The following is an 18089-nucleotide window of genomic DNA, read 5'->3' as shown; positions in this document are numbered from 1 at the left end:
ATCTATAGGCAAAAACATGGCTGTGCCATGGAATCGCCAGTTTCACCTATACATGAAGAATGGAGAAAGGAAGGCCCTGACCACCTTCAAGGGAATTACACCTAGTCATTGGTTCAGATATGTGGATGACACTTGGGTTGAGATTCAAAATATGCTGTCCGGTGCCAAGTGTCAGCTTGAGGTAGGATGGCGACCAGGGAATTCCATACATACGTGCATACTTACAGCTCCCTCATTTGTCCCCTATAGAGGTGTCTGGACCGGAGTGACATCACATTCTGGCTCCCGGCACCTCTACAGGGTGCGCAAGGGAGCTGTACAAGCAATGCACATATGGATGGAGCTCCGTCACAGTTCAGCAGCCCACACTGGACCCCAAGGCTGAGGATCCACTAGGATATCCAAGTAGGAAGAGGGGGCTCCTCAGGCCCCAATGCCACAGATAATCCAAGTAGTGGATCCAGTAACCACATCAGAGGCAGTGATCACAGATGAACATCTACATAATTACAGGGCCAGGAATGCTGCAGGAGTCCATATACAAGATCCAAGGGGCCCTTAAGGCTGCGCACTAAGGCTGACAGTCACGCAGAGGAGCAGTCGGCTCCTCAAAGGGCATGATCAGGCACAGTTCAGCAATCCACTCCCGCGCGGTCGGGGGCGGCCATGGTGTTCCAGTGGCGAGGGACAATCGTTTAGGCAGCGGCCACAAAGAAACAAAGCTAGTCTTTCTTGGCCGAGGCAAGGGAGCCAGGTAAAATAGAAAGAAGAGCTACTTTAGGGGAAGGATCCAGGGAAGTTCCCATGACTTGGTTATGTCAAAGACACGACACCAGAAAGGTAATAATAATGGGCAGCTTCGCCAGATATGAAGGTGTGTGCCTTCCGCAGTCAAACAGCGCGAGGGCCTATCAGGAAATAACCTATGTAGGAGGGTCGGACAACGATACCAGCGAGTCAGGATTTTATAGCCCTTCTCCTGAGCCGAACAAGCAATGGAAAGCTTGTGAGTGAGCAGGAATGAGGTACGGATATCCTCGTCAGTAAGGGCAAAACCAAGGTCCTCACAACGGGATATAAGGGGGGGCGGCCCTGGGATCTCGCCACAAGCAACTGGCGGTATAGCAGGGAAATGGTATGAGCGGGTGCCCTTTTAAGGCCAGAGTGATTCAAACCAAGAAAGAGGGCGGTGTAGAGCGGCCCGGCCATCGTTCAGTATAGAACACGCAAAGTTGAAAGTATAGTAGCCCAAAGCCGGGAGCATGGGGATGGTCTGCAAGCAGAGCATCCAAGGGTTTCAGGGTTGTCGCCGTGAGGGCCCCAACCATTGGCAATGGCTCCTTGGCTGAACAGTGAAGGAAACGAAAAGAAATGCAGCCGGGTGGAAACGCAGTGGAGAGAAGGAGAATTGGGAGAGAAGGAGAATTGGGAGAGAAGGAGAATTGGGAGAGAAGGAGAATTGGGAGAGAAGGAGAAAGGGGGGAGGGGAGACCCAGGTCAAACATCCCATAAAACAAGACATTTCACGTACATAAACAGTCTAAGGCACATATCACTGGCCATGGTTCAGGACGAGGTGAGTGCAGGGCTTACATGTACAATACGTATCAAGAAGGGCCACAACCGAGGTTTGCCAAAATGGGGGAATGACCACAGAGAGGGCAGTGCCTCAAAAGGAAAAAGAAAGCACAAAACAACTTTAAGGCACACTCGAACAGCGCAGCAGTGAACACCAGTGTGCGATGATGCAGAGTCCTCAATTTCTTTGTCTGCAGCCTCTGTTCTAAATGAATGGAAAGCACTCAGTACAGAGGCTTTCCATTCATTCAGAAACTGGCGATAGTAATATTTTACTATCACCAGTTACTGAATGGGGAGAAGCCTCTGTAGCGAGTGCTACTCCCCATTCAGAAATTCATGAACAGGAATTGATGTAAATCACTTCCAGCTCCTTCATAACTGGGGACACATAGTACTATGTGTCCCCAGTTATTTACAAACATTGGAGTGATCAGATGATCACTCCAGTGTTTGTCCTTTCCACAGAGGATCTGTAATATCACTGATATGCACCGATCCTCCGCTCGGCCACACACACAGCCGCTGTCATCCTGAAACTGACAGGATGACAGCGACTCCAATGTCCTCTCCGCCCGCCATCATGCCGCTCCTCCGCCCCCCCGCTGGCCATTTCTATTCGGATCCCCACTGCCTCAGCCCATACAAGCGGGGGAGAGCAGCGGGAAACCATGGGAGACACAGAGGAGGAGAGCCTGAAGATGCCGGCAGCCCCGGTGGCGGAGGGGTGCCGCCCGGAACGTTTGTTAATAGCGGTCATCAGCGGCTTGTCAGCCGCTGATGAAAGCTATTAATTTAAAGGGGACCATCCAGGGAACAGTTCTGATATAAGTTCATGGTCGCTAAAGTGACCATGAGCTTATAGCAGAACAGTAAATGCCACCCACGAAAGGCATACTGACCTGGCCATTTGGGAACAGTTTTGTTTTGCTGTATGCCTTACATTGGTGGCAGGGAAAGGGTTAAAAGAGGTGTACATGTGAATGATCTCTTATACATTGCTTGCATTTTGTGTTAATTTTGCCTACTCTGTCTGAAGACTTTCATGAAGAGAAAAAAAAAAAAAGGGAGTTTTGAAAGAGGCAATTTATGTACAAATGGACAAGGGGGCGAGACATCTATTGTCTGCCACATACAACGCTGTTTTAACACCTCTCTCTGGCCATGGTTAATAACACCCGCTAGCTCCAATTATGCAAATGTAATCAACACCTTACCTCCATGAGGTCTCCGACATGCTGGTTATGTTTACAGATTTTGTTGATTGGAGCAATATTCACCATATTTATTCCTAAAGATTTTTTTTCCAACTCATTCTGAATTGAGAAAGCTAAGTCGGATGACCAGCGAAACATCTTCAAGAAAAATACAGCAAGTCCAGTTGCCTTGATTTATTTTTTTACAGCCAGACCAAGTGGTAAATCAGAGTTGCTGACACCAACAGAAAACCTATTAGCCTTGAGGCACTATGCTAGTGCAATCAGAAGCCCAGCACATGCATGCTTTAATGAGCATGCATTACATAAAGTTTATCTGCAGAACTTATGTAAAAGTTTAGCACTGGAGCCAGTTAGGAATTAAGCCAGGATATGCATTTTAAATTTCTAGCTAGGAGAGGGTTTTCACTCTAGGCTATCATTGTGAACACCCCCTGAACCAAAAGGAGAGTGCCAGTGAGTGTAAAGGTGCCCATACACCTTACAATTATTGCAGATTTTCTGTGGTCAGATGGAAAAAGTGCAACAGATTGGCCAAGGTGAAGATTCCTCCATCCACACAGTTAAGTGTAGATGGATGAATCTGTTGCACCTTTTCCATCTGACCACAGAAAATCTGCAGATAATTGTAAGGTGTATGGCCAGCTTTAAATGGAGTAAACCAACCAGTACTCCTACAACCAAAAAATAGGACACAAATGAGGTAACATAGCGTAACCTAGAGCAGCTGCTATTCTGATTTGAGTGTTGCTTGTGCTGCACCTTCACCTCTGTTCTGCCACACCACTGGCAGAGAAAAGCGCACAACTCATACCAAACCTGCATTTGTAAGAGGCAGTACAACACTCAAGTAACCAACAAATCAAATCAACACGCGAAAGGAGGACCTCCTCTCAAGGATAACCCACACTGTGTCCTACCTACAAAATGGGTATGGGAGGAAGGAGACCAATAACCAAAGAACTCCAACCTACATTGAGCCATGAATGTTCAAATCTGCCAAATTTGTAGCAGCTGGCAAGGCGGAATCAGACTGCTTGGTGTAGCAGTGCTGACGAAAGGAAGTCTGCTATGTTCCAGGTTCATGATCGCCCATCCCCCAACCACTTGCACTCCTTACTTGGTGTGTCTGGATGCCAGCACCAGGGTATACTCGCAATGCCAGGTCATTGCTGTCCACTCAAGGCTTATGGAAAACTACCAAAGGGTTCTGATTTTCCTGCTAGGCCAGAGAGCACACAAAAGGTGGTTGGGAGGAATGGCCCGTTTTATTTTAATTGTGAATGATGGGTTTCCTGTTTGTAGGTAGGTGGATCCCTTCTTTCCTGTGCTGTCTTGGAAGATGAATTAGGAAGACACTGGTAATTGACATAAGGACTTGCAGGCATCAAAGCAAAAATGTTCTTGCACGGTAAAATTTAAGGTTGCAAATAGTGCAATCACTATCCCAAAAACATTGTTTCAGATAGTGATTCGTCAATGCTTGGTGTTCTTTCTTGTGCTAGGCATATTACATAGCCCAGAATGACATCAAGAGAAGCAGTATGATGCCTAGCTAAATACTGCTAAAATGAACCAAAATGGCATGCCACAAAAAGTACTTTTGGAAAGGATCAACTTGTTGCCAGACAACCCCCTTGGTCAAGCTGTGACCAGTCAATTAAGAAAAATACAGTCGTGTGAAAAAGTATACCCTCTTTAAATTCTATTGTTTTAAGTATTGGGACATAATCATCTGGTCCTTAGCAGGTCTTAAAATTAGGTAAATACAACTTTAGATGAACAACACAAATCGGGTTGAGATCTGGACTTTGACTGTTGAAGATTTGCTGGTGTGTTTGGGATCATTGTCCTGTTGCATGACCCAATTTCAGCCAAACTTTAGTTGTCTGACAGATGGCCTCACATTTGACTCTAGAATACTTTGGTATACAGAGGCGTTCATGGTCAACTCAATGACTGCAAGGTGCCCAAATCCTGTGGTTGCAAAACAAGGCCAAAATATCACCCCTTCACCACCAAGCTTGACAGTTCGTATGAGGTGTTTGTGCTGCCATGCTGTGTTTGGTTTTCGCCAATCATCTCCACTTTGGTCTTGTCTGTCTAAAGGACATTGTTCTGGAAGTCTTGTGGTTTGTTCAGATGCAACTTTAAAAAGAGCATGCCAGCATTGCTTAGGGTTGCAGAGAGAAGAGGCTGTCTTCCTGGCAAACCTTCCAAACAAACTGTACTTATTCAGTCCTTTTCTAATTGTACTGACATGAACATTAACATTTAACATGCTAACTGTGGCCTATAGATTCTGAGATGTAATACTTGTTTTTTTTTTTTGCAATTTCGGAGTATTGCGCGATCTGACCTTGTGGTGAATTTGCTGAAACGTCCACACCTCGGAAGACTGGCAACGGTTTTCAATGATTTCTACATGCAAATAATCTTCCTCACTGTAGAACGAGGAGCTTTAAATGGTTTGGAAATGGCCTTATAACCATTAACACACTAGAAAGCTCTAGATCAGCAGACTGCTAAAAATTCTACGTTTACAGGAGGTGGTCACACTTGCTGATGATCAGTGAATAAAGGGCTTATCAATTAATGAAGGGCATCCGATTCACAGCACATAGCTGCTACTTAGCCTCTTAATTTTTCACACACACAACTTCTACCATTTTTGCTTTATGTCTGTCAAATAAAAAATGACACTGTGTAAAGGTGCCCATACACCTTGTGACTATAGTACGATAATCGCAAGGTGTATGGAAGGCGTGTGACTGTTTTTACTGTACGGTCGCACGTCTTTTGTCGGACCAGCAGGCTAGAAATTCTCAGCGGGTTTCTAGCCTGCTCGTTCGACAACTGCGGAACGGGCCGGTGTGCACACGCGCACACTGCCTGTTCAGCATTGCGATCATCGGAAGCCCGCCCAGCAGCGGGGCGGGCTTTCGATGATCGCAAGTACGATCTGCCTGTCCAAGATGGGCAGATCGTACAAGCTTTTAATTAGCTTACGACCACCGCAAGACAAAAGTCTTGCGATGGTTGTAAGGTGTATGGGCACCTTTATACGTCATGTATTGTTCATCTGAGGTTGTAATTAGGGATGTCCCGATACCACTTTTTCAGGACCAAGTACAAAGCACTTCCCCTCATGTACTTGCCGATACCAATTACCGATACTTTTTCTTAAAGGGACAGGTGTCTTTTAAAACAATACAGACTAATGATTTTAGGATAATTTCTTTGATTATGGAGAATTTTAATTTAAGACTGTTTTAGAACAATACAACATTTGTATTTGTATTTGCTTTCACACAGTTGTCATGAAACTACAAATACGATCATGCATCTGCCTCTGGGATCATTTAACCTATTCATGTTAGCAGGGGAGAATTGTAACTCTATTACTGCAGTGTACTGGAAGTGTGTGCTATGGATCATTTAACCTGGTACACACTTCCAGTACACTGCAGCAATAGAGTTACAATTCTCCCCTGCTAACATGAATAGGTTAAATGATCCATAGTACAACTACATGTTATGTACTATGGATCATGATTTAACCTTGTTGGTGAGGTCGTAGTCGGCGCTGTGTGGGAGAGCAGCGGCGAGTCAGCACTGGTCCGGTGGGAGGAGCTCCAGGTGGGGTCCTAATTTAGCTGGCCGGCGACTGCCCAGAGGTGCCGCGTGTGTCTGGGTCCTCTGGGTAGTCACCAGCCAGCTAAATTAGGACCCCACCTGGAGCTCCCCCCACCGGACCAGTGCTGACTCGCCACTGCTCTGTAACGCTTAGTAATTCAATATTCAGTAACTTACACTTTATAAATGCAACTCAGCTGCGGATAACGGGCTAACATCAGGATCTGACTGATTCGCTATAAATGCCCCAGTCTGTAGGTTACACAGGGAAAGTAATGGGATCACTATTTTATCTGTATTTTTTCACACAGGTAAATGTTACAACAACAACAACAACAACAAAAAAAGTCAATGCCTGTATGTCTGTCTATGCAAAGTAACATTAGAGAATAGTTCATAGCAATGCAAGTGTCACGGATACTTGCGGTTGGTTGTGTTGCCACATTTAGGGTACCCTCCGAGGTTTGACTGAGTCCTGGAACTCAAGAGGATCCTATGTGATCACTGGCAAGCTTCTACTGGTACTTTTTGTCTTAAGGTACACTGTCCCTTTAAGATAAGCAGGAGTCCGACGTCCAGGGTGAATTGTTTAGTAGTTGGAAGCAGTCAGAGGAGGATTCAGTGGGAGGATTGGAAACAATAGGAGACGGTCTCTGGTATCACAGTCTGCAAGGCTGACATGCAAGGACCGATCAGTAGGAGGCAGAGCAGCAAGTAGAGCTGAGCTGTCAGCGAGAGGGAAGAGCAGAGCGGTGACTCATACTCTGCAACCAAAGGAGACAGCCGACGGGGAAATGATCAGCGTCTGAACTAATTACTGAGCAGTGTGACGCTGAGGAAGTGGGCGGCGCCGAACGCCGCTCTGGGATCGTGGACGGGTAAGTATCTTACATGCAACCTGTAGGTAAAGAAAAAAAAATAGCGCAAGCTTCGGCGCTTTGTATCGGGGCATTTTGACAAGTACTTGTCGAAATGCCCTGTATCGGTCCCGATACCGATGCTAGTACCGGTATCGGGACATCCCTAGTTGTAATTACCTAAACATTTTAAGACCTGCTAAGAACCAGATGATGTCCCGATAATTAAAACCATACAAATTCAAAGAGGGTATACTTTTTCACATGACTGTACGTTGCCGCACTGTGTCCCAGACAAGTAAAGGAGAGTCCACTGTGGCAGCCCAAGAGCACAGAGCAGACGCTGAGTAGTGTGCTACAGCTTTAGCAAGAGTACCGATAGATTATGATTAGGCAACACCCACTTATGGTTCCAACCTATTAAGCAACATGGACTTCTGGTTTCAGAGATGACTGCATAGTGAGGGTGAAGCAAAATTTAATTGTATAGGAGTCAATTGCTAGCATTTACATACACTGTAACGTTCCAGCTTTAAAAGTATGCAATTGCCGGCATAGAAAAAAAAGCCCTACCTAAATTACACTTTTACTCATCAGAATTTATGGTCACAGGACATTCTTGTCCAGAATGTTCTTTCTGTGAGCAGGAGGAGGTTTTCTTCTTTGGGTGTCCACATCACTGCCTGCGTGACACTTCCTAATGGCTGTCCAGCGGTGGGGTCCTCTCAAGATCCGGAAGGGGAGTCTACAGCAATAACATGACTGTCCCTCGTTAGACCATCTGCATTGCTAAATCACTGGTGCCCAGCACTTAGAAACAGAAGCAGCGAGGGACAAGGACTGGGTGACAACATCCCTTTCTGCAGGTATTTCAAAGAAACTGAATGGGTGAAAATTTGGTGGGAAGGGGGTTATGGTTTGTGGAGAGTGACTTTAAATGGGCAATTCTATTTTCTCACCAAATGTGAGAAAATTAAATGACCCCCACAAAACTGCTCCCTCTCCCCACCCCCGCTGGTCATACCTTTGGGAGAATCACCATTTACCACCACGGCAGACATTGTACACTGTGCTGCAGCCCTGCCCATTTTAAATAACGCTGACAAGTGGCAAGCACTCGTCAGCATGGTCACCTGACCACACTGACCAATGAGAAGCGCTTTTTAAAGAAGAAAGTATTTGAAATGCTCAGTGCAGGGCTGCAATGCAGTGTACAGACCATGTACCAGGCAGCAAATGGCAGTTTCCCCAAAAGGCATGACCAGCAGAGATGGGAAAAGGGGCAGATTTGTTGGGGGTAATTTCATTTTCTCAGATTTGGTTAGAAAGTGGAATTACCCTTTAGAATATAAAAACAATTCAAAGGGACACTTTGGTATTTCAATTTGCTTTTAGTTTCACTCTATACAGTAATTCAGATTAAAACAAAACTCACCAAGCTGTTTTCTTGTCTTTGTTTTTAGATGGATTTCTTCTGCATCATCTAACACTAAGTTCATATATTCATCAAATCCCTAGAGATAGAAAATACAAAGAGAAACACCTTAAGTAATATCTTAAGGGAGTGCTGCATCTAATCTGCTGAGTACAAAATGTAATAAAAATACAGCTCAGAAGTGCTGCACTTTTACTAAATGTTTTATACAAAATTGCTAAACATATTAGGGGAATTTATCATAACTGGAAGATAAAATCTGGAGCAGTTGCCCATAGCAACCAATCAGCTACTCTCTTCAGTTTGCTCAGTGAAGCTTTGGAAGTATTTAGTAGTGCTAAGAAGCGCTTCTCATTGGTCAGTGCCGTCAGGTGACCGCGTTGACCAACAAGTGCTTGCAATTTGCGAGCGAAATTCAGAATACATGGAACAGGTACAGATAGTACTTCGGGTCCCCCGTTCGCAGCGCCGCTCTCGGCACTCATTTCAGAAAATAAACCAGCCCTGCTACTTGTCCGTAGCAGGGCTAAAACAGTGTAAAAAGCACTTGCCCGGCGCCCGGAACTACATGTCCCGGGCGTCGGGCGATACGAATTCCACACCCGATAGAAGAAGATTGGTTGCCATGCGCAGCTGCTTCAGATTTTGTCTGCTCCAGTTCTGATAAATTCTCCACACTATGTGTACCCTAAACCAACATTTTTTCTACTAAAACTACATATTAAGCATGCAACAAATACACATTCATTTTTTTTATTGAATATCAATTCTTACGGTTTCTCTTACTCTCAAAAGCCTTCCCTGCGCGCTCTGGTCCTATTTCTTTTCACTCACATTTCCGGTTTTGTGCATTCTTGAAATAACTCTGGGGGCACACATGCCATTCCTCCCCCTTCCCTCCTCACTAAAGCTTGCATAACATTCTGTTCACCCTCATCACTGTTAACCATTACACAAAGCTAAACAGAATTCTAATATTACTAATCTGAGCACTCTTACTAATTAAGAAAACTCTATATATTGATAAAAATCTCCAAATAACTCAGCCTTCTGATGGCTCACATGCAGACTTTTTTCAGAAACTAGCCTGTGACACTGCGTGAAAAGCGAAGCTGCAAGGTGCGGAGCTGAGTGCAGCCAGATGAAAGACATTATCTTCAGCCAATCGGCTCACGTGTAACAACTAAATGAACTTCGCATGTGGGTTTACATGAACAAGCCGATTGGCTGAAGATGACATTTTTCATCTCAGCACACTATCCAGATGGAAAAACACACTGCAATCGAAGGTCTGCGCGCCCTTGCTTCCCTTTGCTGCGTGCCGCTTTGCATGAAGCGTGTCACAGGCTTTAAAGAAAACAAAACTCGCTAAGATAACAAGCATGACACTTTCAGCTTACCCCTGCACTGAGAAGGGAAATCAGAGGATATATATCCGTTTTAGAGCTTTACCTCGTTAAGCTCATTATTAAAATTACTATATTGTAGATCTAAATTTTTATAATATAAGTTTTGGGTTTAGTGTCGCTTTAAAAAGAAGCTTTCTATTTTAATAAACTGCTGTGATTTGCTAAAACAGTACATTTTTGGAGGTGCCTTGTACACTGCATGTGTACAGACTCGGACTGCACAAGTCAACCTACAATCTACTGCAATAGTAGTTTCCTTATCAGTGAGATACTTTCTAACCCTATTCTTGCTTTAAAGCAGTGGTTGTGAACCTTTCTAGGGCCCGGGACCCTTTGGTAACATTTGCCAAGTTGTGTGGGACTCAGCAACGCATTGGACTCCAGATGTCGCTGCAGCAGCCGCTGAGTGTGTACAGCTGCACTTTTCTATTCACAGCCACTGCTGCACTGGGGGGCTGAAGAGCCACTCACATGCGTGTAGCCCAGCTGGTTCTAAGCATGGGCTTGCAAAAGCTTCCCCTCTGGGTACAGAGATCAAAAAACAGTGCCAGCCTGCACCGCTATATTTGCCCCTTGCTAGAGCATTACCAAATCTAAGCATAGACCATGCTTTCACACAGCCTCTGCTCATGCCTGCAACAACCAGCTGACACTCCCCATTGTAGAACCCAACTGTAAATCATTAGAACACACATTTGTCTCAACAATATTAGGTGGTGTAAAAAAAAAAAAAACACAACTTACAATGATGCAACCTTCTATACGCATGTTCACTTGCTCATAAAGCCACACCTGGATTCGTGATCTCTGTAAGGATGTAGAGAAAAATTATTTATCGTATGTAAAATATAGCAAACAGCGAATTAATTTCAAAATATACTACTCACATTTTGAAGATATCTGAAGATTAGATTCTGGTAAATTTAGATTAAGGAAAACCGTAGAAGAAACATTTTCTAAAACGTATCAAACTGCAGTTTGCTTTACAAAAAACCTGATTTACAATAACCCCCTTCGTCTTGAAAGTAAAGCGTTTTGTGAACACAACTATTAATCCGGCACGTTAACTATCATAGATAAATGCTATTTTGACCTGCATCAAAATAGCTGCCAAAGCAAGGCACAAACAAAACACGTGTTTTACTTCACTTTGTCTTAAAACGTAGAGAAGAGACGCTGCCACAAAATATATATATATACACGCGCGCGCACACACACACACACACACACACACACAAAAAGAAAAGGGATACGATGGGCTGAACCATCACTTTCTGCACTTTTTGCCCCTGTCCGCGGTAAGCCATTTTTTGTCGAGAAGTTCGGAAATGCTCTAATGGCCGCAAACGGATAAACCAATCGACAGCGGAAGGAGAAAAACAAGAATGTACAATGCACTCCGGAAGTACTATTGCCCAGTCGGCCATATTTGATAATGGCGATAATCAGCCAAAGAATCGTGTTGAATGGGGTATATTTCCAGCGAGACGTGTAGTTTTAAAAGCAACTCTCAATAGTGTGCCAATTCCTTGAACGGAGGTAGCATTATACAGCTGTATATAAAAAATACAGCCACACGCTATATACAAGGAGGGACAGTTTCGTTTATACAATGTATAGCAGCATAAGGTGTTTGGGCATATAGAACTTACAGTGCAGTCTTATGACGTGTTAAACGCCGTATGTAACGTAGAGTATGAATTAAATTAGGATTCAGGAAAATGCCACAATGATTTTTAAAATATATCTCTTGCGTTGGGGTTACCCCTTCACCCCTACTGCTTGGTTTTTTTTTCTATGGACTAAAATAAAGAAGATATACTTACCTGCGCCTCAATCCTGAGTTAGTGACACCTCCCCTCTCTCCCCCTTTGCTCTGGCAGTGGTATGTCCCTCGGCATCTTCCCATCTAATTAGGGTTCCCACCTGTCCAGGATTCACCCGGACAGCCCGGGTTTTGAATGCTGTTTCCAGGTTTCATGGCAGTAGAAACCCGGACACAAGATGTCAGGCAGACAGGGGCAACCAAAATTAAGATAGGGGCTACTGGAGCCCCACTGAAAATCATCTCAGCTGTGATATTTACATATGAATGGGTGACGCTATTTACATATGAATAAGCCACAACTCATTCTCCCACAAAAAATGTCCGTGCATCACTAGAGCGTTCGGGTTTTGCTTGAAGAAAAGGTGGCAACCCTACATCTAATACACAGTGTCAGACGTTATGAGGTCATGGATCCATAGATCCAGAGCATTGCGGAGAAAAAGCTGTGGGGACCAGTTTAGCAGACCAAGGATCAGGTGTGTATATCTTCTTTATTTTTACTCCCTAGAGACAAAGCAAGCAGTTGACCCTTGCAGTGCGGGGATAGCCCAATTGCAAGGGTTAACATTTCAAAATCCTTGAGTTCTGCTTGAAGGCCCATTTCCTGCCGAACAAAAAAATAAAGTACACTTGCAGTGGTACCCAGGTTTGCAAGGGTTTAAATGTTCATGTTTGTTTTTTAGGAGCTGCAGTAAAGCAGATATACTTACCTGAAGCTCTCTCACCCAGCCGTCAGCATTCTCCTCTTCTCCCCCTCCACTCCGGCTGGGAAATGTCCCTCTGCATCCTCATGTCCATGAAAAACTGCATTAGACGTCATGAGGTCAGCGACCGCCAGAGCCCAGGAGACTTCTCCTGCAGAGACCGGTCTAGCAGCCCTGAGGGAGCCAACAGGAGAATTGAACCAAGTAAGTAAATCTGCTTTATGTCAGCCCCTACACTAAAACGAGCACTTAAAAGAGAACTATAGGGTAACCTTTTTATCCCATAGTTCTCTTTAGGGTCACGGGAGGACATATACTAAGCTCCTCCTGTGACCCAGAGCTCAGTATATATTGCGGGCTTATGCCCGCAGCCGGATCCCGACAATACTGATGAGATCAACCCAGCTAGCTGATTTACAGTGGGCCAGCTGTGCCCACCCCCTCCGCCATCCATTCCTCCAGTTAGCGATGGAGGAGCGGAGTGGGAATCCCTGCAGAGAGCGGTGACTGACAGTCACCACTCTCTGCAGGGAGATGATGGGGAAGTGAGCGAGCGATGGTATGTGTTTGTTCACTTCCCAATCTATAGAGTCCACGTGTGACAGTTTCATTGTGAATCACTCACCTCATAGTTCTCCTTTAAACCTTGCAGTGTAGGGGTAGCCTCACTGCAAGGGGTACATTTTTTTGTTTGGCCAGAGATGGGTTTTAAAGGAAAACCCAGTCTAACGGGTCTATTCACTAAGCTGCCGAGGGTGAGCCGATGAATATGCGTTCGGCTCGACTGAGCCGCTTGGCCACGTTCGGGAGCTGTACGGGCTATTGTGAATAGCTCGTACAGCACCCCTTCGGTTCTACTGAACCGAAGGGGTCGTGGGGCCGAAGCTAGCCGAAGGATCGGCCGAAGCTACGGCTAGATCCTTCGGCAGCTTCGTGACTAGACCCCTAAGTTTATCAGACCCACCAAACTAATGTAGCAAATCAAACTCCTGATTTAATTATACTGATAATGTACTGCAGGGGCCTTTTTAACTTGGGTCAGCTGTTTAGAAGGGCTAATAATGGAGGCTACGATATGTGCCATCCCCCTCACTATGAAAGGGGTGTACACAGCAGCCATAATGTCAGTGTATTGGAAGTCGTTCCGGGGAAAGGATAGGAAAGCTGTAACACTACATTGGGAGGGATTATGCACTCCTTGCAACCTCTCCAATTGCCCTTTTCCCCTCTCAGACCACAACCTTGTCAGTTTCACGCTTACCCTGTCCCCAACCCTGAATCTGCCTAATCAGCACACTGTTATCGGGAGAAACCTTTGCCACTTCAACCCTTCTTTTCTCTTCTCTGCTACTCATTACCTCTATGCTGTCCTAACTCTTAGCTGACAGCTAGCTAACAAAACTAACAGACACAGGGTGGTGCTTTATTCCAAAACTGAATTTACTTCTGTGGATAGTTCTGTAAAACTGCAATACATTCAAATACATCAGAATTACAATATGTGGCACTTCCAAATATATATACATTTCTTTGGACAGAGCCCACCTTACAATTCATAGCACACAAAAAGTGGTGTAATGTAAATATACATTAACCTTTAACAAATAATAGACTGACTTTGAAGCATATGTGTATCAAAGGGAAAAACAAGAGGTTCACTGGTATGCTTCTGGAAGCCGAGGTGGCTGCTGCAATCTGAGAGTGAAACCTTATTAACAAACTATACACTTTATTAACAAGTGCAAGACACTTGCTCTTTCTTTCATGACAGGAATTAAACTACAATTACAACAACAACCACTAGATGGTCTCAGTAATAATAATGTAATAGACAGTACACTCCCCGTCTGGTATAAATATATACCACTACTCTATATCTGTGGATTACTGTAACATTCAATTAGGCAACTCTTTTATTCTGAAAAAGAACAATCAAATCTGAAACAGGTCAGAGATGTACTTTAGCAACCCTGTGGTTAATGATTTTAACCTCTACTTTGCGAACCTTACCATCACCATTGGATATGGCCTTTACAAGACCCATTAGCTATTCATTGCGCTTTGCTTGAGGGTCTTTGAACAAAACAAGATCTCCTTCTTGAACATTTGGCTTCTCCTATTTCCACTTTTTGTTTGGAGTGATGACAAATACTCTTGCTTCCAAGATTTCCAAAAGGTATCAGCAAGGCTCTAAACTTGTGTCCACTGACACTAAAGGTCTTTTTGTGTGCTACTGAAAATGATTGATGTGAATAAGTGTTGCTATACCTCTCACAAAAGCTTTCCAACTTGAAAAATCTGAGAAATCTATGAGAGTCATGCACTTCAGTTACTAAGAAATCTATGAGAGTCATGCACTTCAGTTACTAAGACTGTCACTTCAGGTCTGATCTTACTGTCAGAATTTGGTTCAATAAGGTCAAATGAATTGGCTTCAGATTGATAATTTGTAACTGAATGATGTAAGAAATCTGGACCTAAAAACCAGTTGGTATGTTTCAAGTAAGATGCTTGGATTGGCCTAGTACCATAATCTGCTGGATTCTGGCTAGTGGTAACGTAATGCCACTGATCTGGATTGGTGAATTTTCTAATGCGGATTATTCTGTTTGAAACATATACAGATACTCCTCGCTTAACGACTTACCTGTTTTGCGACCACTCGCACTTACGACCGTCCTCCGAGCGACCTCCGACCTCGTGCGTCAGCGCCAGTGCGACGCGTCGCCGGGGGAAGTGACGTCCTCCGTTCTTCACTGCGGGTCCCTGTGAGTATTTTCATTGCCCGTTCATTACACTGTTCGGTACTGTACATCGGCAACGCTATACAGTACTGTACTAATGCAGTACAGTACTGTATAGAGTTCCTCACTTAACGACCTGGTCGTAGGAACGGAACTCGGTCGTTAAGTGAGGAATACCTGTACATAAAATCTTCTGGAAGTATTATGATATAACCTAACACAGCTTTGCTGTCAGCATAATATTTAACTGCAACAGGTTCAAAGCACATGTCTTCGATAATCAGTTCTGCTAGCTCAACTTGCAAAACAGCAGCACATAACTCTAAACGTTGCACTGTTTGTGCTGGTCTAGGAGCTAGTTTAGATTTTCCCATAATAAAGCTTACAGGACAGTTGTAGAATGTGCTCTGATTTGGGGGTGCCTTAAATTACTGATGAACAACTGAATCTTAAATAAGTGTTGGGTTTATTTACAAATAGGGATATACATACATATTACAATTAAGGGAATTTGAAAGGGGAATTGGGGATCGGAATTGAGGTTAAGGATCCTACAGCTAGCTACACCATTCTCTCACTCTAATTCACACATGCCATGGGGTTTTTCTCCTGTTCTCAGAACACGCCTCTCCAGCAGGTCTCAGCGAATCACATTCTTGATTGCAGAGTTCAGAAAGACTTGTCTTGTCCAAAGGTCTTGCTGTTCAGCTAGGTTAGTGTCACACAGGAAGAAGGTTCCATCAGATGCCCCTGCCCCCATCCCAGCATATATGCCTTGCTGACACAGGTGTGGGCTTTAAATACCAGCAGGGGGTTGGGCTTGCCCCAGGACATGACAGTCCAGCAGATCTCCCTTGATCAGTGTCCAGCCCCAAGAACCCTTTGATGGTCTTCATTCGCATATCAAACAGCACGGGTAGCTCACGATATTAAGGAACCTTTCCATCAAAGATGTATCATAGATGTCAATTATTTTAGCTTCCAACAACAGTGACAGAGCTTACTGTCGGTCTATAGATTCCAACTTCTCCTAAACTCCGTTGAAGGGGCAGAGGATCGACACCTAGAACAAGGTCCTTTTACCCTTTAGCTCTATCATCTGCAGGAATGCTTCCATTAATGAGTTTCTATTGGATGCCACCTTGTGTAGCTTGAGATTCAATTCTGCAAGCATCTTCCCAGCAGCACTGCACCTTGTGAAGCCCTGATTGGCTAAAGCCTTGCACCTGACCCCAGGCATGATACCACAGGTCAGGTGCAAGACTTTGCCCAATCAGGGCCCAGTACTCTGTAAGAGCCATAATTGGGCCAAGTCATGATGACTTGGCCCAATCATGGCTCACCTGTCAGATGCCGTATAACTGTAAACAGTTGGGCGGTGCTAGCTGTCACCGCTAGGTTCGCCCAATTGTTTATATGTTGCCGTCACCTGTGAAATGCCATTCTGAGGCGGTAGTGCGTCGTGAGCGGACGGCGGTTGTCTTTTTTTTATTTTTTATTTCTATTTATTTTTTACTAAAAGTGTCGATCCAGCGCTGACTCCTCTCTGCTTGCTGGCACTTCTGATCCCACGGTGTCTGCATGCGGGTGCACGTGTCCATAGACTTACCTTGCGTCTCTGCCCGTCTCCTGTCCGAGAATCCGAACTGCGCATGCGCCCGCCCCAAGATGCTTTGCGGCCGCTCGATCATTTTCGTTTTTTCGGATAGGAGCGTGCAGCGAAAACAAGGTAAGTTTAAACCGCTGTTAAAGTGTGTTTTTTTAAAAAAACTGTTTGCCTATATCTACTGTTTGATAGCAGTAGATATAGGCAAAAAAACGGGAGGGTTTAGAACCCCTTTAATCGAGTCGTCGTGGACAATGCTGGATTGACCCTGGATTACGTCAGTGGATCCATTTTTTGGCTTGTCAAATAAAGGATTTTTTCAGACCTAAAGGGTGTGATATTGTTTGGAAGGGGAAACCGCACACTCTTTTTTTTTTTTCTTTTTAAATGTAATTTTTTCTCTACAAATGTAATTTTTGCTCGGGTTCTATACTTTGTACAGATGTGCCAGTTTACAGGCAGTTTAAGGGGACCCCCCCAGCATGATATTTAAAGGAATTTTTAATTTGTATTTATTCACTTTAAGTGATGGTAAAATCACTGCCCCTTTAAAAACTGTATTTTTGAAAAATAAATTCCATTGATCCATGTCCCCCAGGGCAGTACCCGAATCCCCATACCCTTTTTATGGCCAATAAATTGCATATAAGCCTTCAAAATGGGGTCAATTGATTTTCAGAGTTCTAGCCCCATAGACTTGTATTAAGTTCGAGTTCAAACTTTTTCCATGTTCTAAAGTTCTAATTCGAACCAAACAGGGAGGTGTTCGGCCCATCACTAATGAGTGGGGATGCACTGATATATCGACCGACGAAACATATCGGCCGAAAATGGCACTTCTGGCAATATGCTGAAAGTGCACTTTTTTGGCCGACATATCGGTGCATCCGTGATTTCTCTCATTCCCACTGGGCGTTGCACTGTGTCCCAGCGGGGAGGGGAGACTGTCCCAGGAGGCTGAGCGGTGCGGGGGAAGAGAGCGATGTGAGCGGCCTGCGTCTCTCCTCCCCGCACCGATCAGCCTCCTAACACAGATCAGGAGAGTGGCGATGTGGGCGGAGACAGCCATTGCTGT

The 18089-nt window shown here is 44.6% G+C and overlaps 1 protein-coding gene across 1 annotated transcript in view; it reads right to left on the bottom strand.

The window, feature by feature from the left end:
• SNRPE (small nuclear ribonucleoprotein polypeptide E) overlaps positions 1-11491 on the bottom strand; it is a 24730-nt gene extending 13239 nt beyond the window's left edge. Inside the window, exons 1-4 of the mRNA XM_018571931.1 lie at positions 11386-11491; positions 11020-11046; positions 10877-10939; positions 8724-8802 (exon numbers count right to left, since the gene is read on the bottom strand). Of these exons, the coding sequence (XP_018427433.1) occupies positions 8724-8802; positions 10877-10939; positions 11020-11046; positions 11386-11439 (223 nt within the window). The 5' untranslated portion in view covers positions 11440-11491. The remainder of the gene's footprint in view (positions 1-8723; positions 8803-10876; positions 10940-11019; positions 11047-11385) is intronic.
• Between the last annotated feature and the right edge of the window lie 6598 nt (positions 11492-18089).

Source organism: Nanorana parkeri, unplaced genomic scaffold, assembly GCF_000935625.1.
Source record: "Nanorana parkeri isolate BGI_ZX_2015 unplaced genomic scaffold, ASM93562v1 scaffold1870, whole genome shotgun sequence".
In the NCBI taxonomy this organism is placed as follows: Eukaryota; Metazoa; Chordata; class Amphibia; order Anura; family Dicroglossidae; genus Nanorana; species Nanorana parkeri.
Note: the sequence above shows the minus strand (reverse complement) of the source record. Positions and strands in the feature narration are given on the sequence as shown.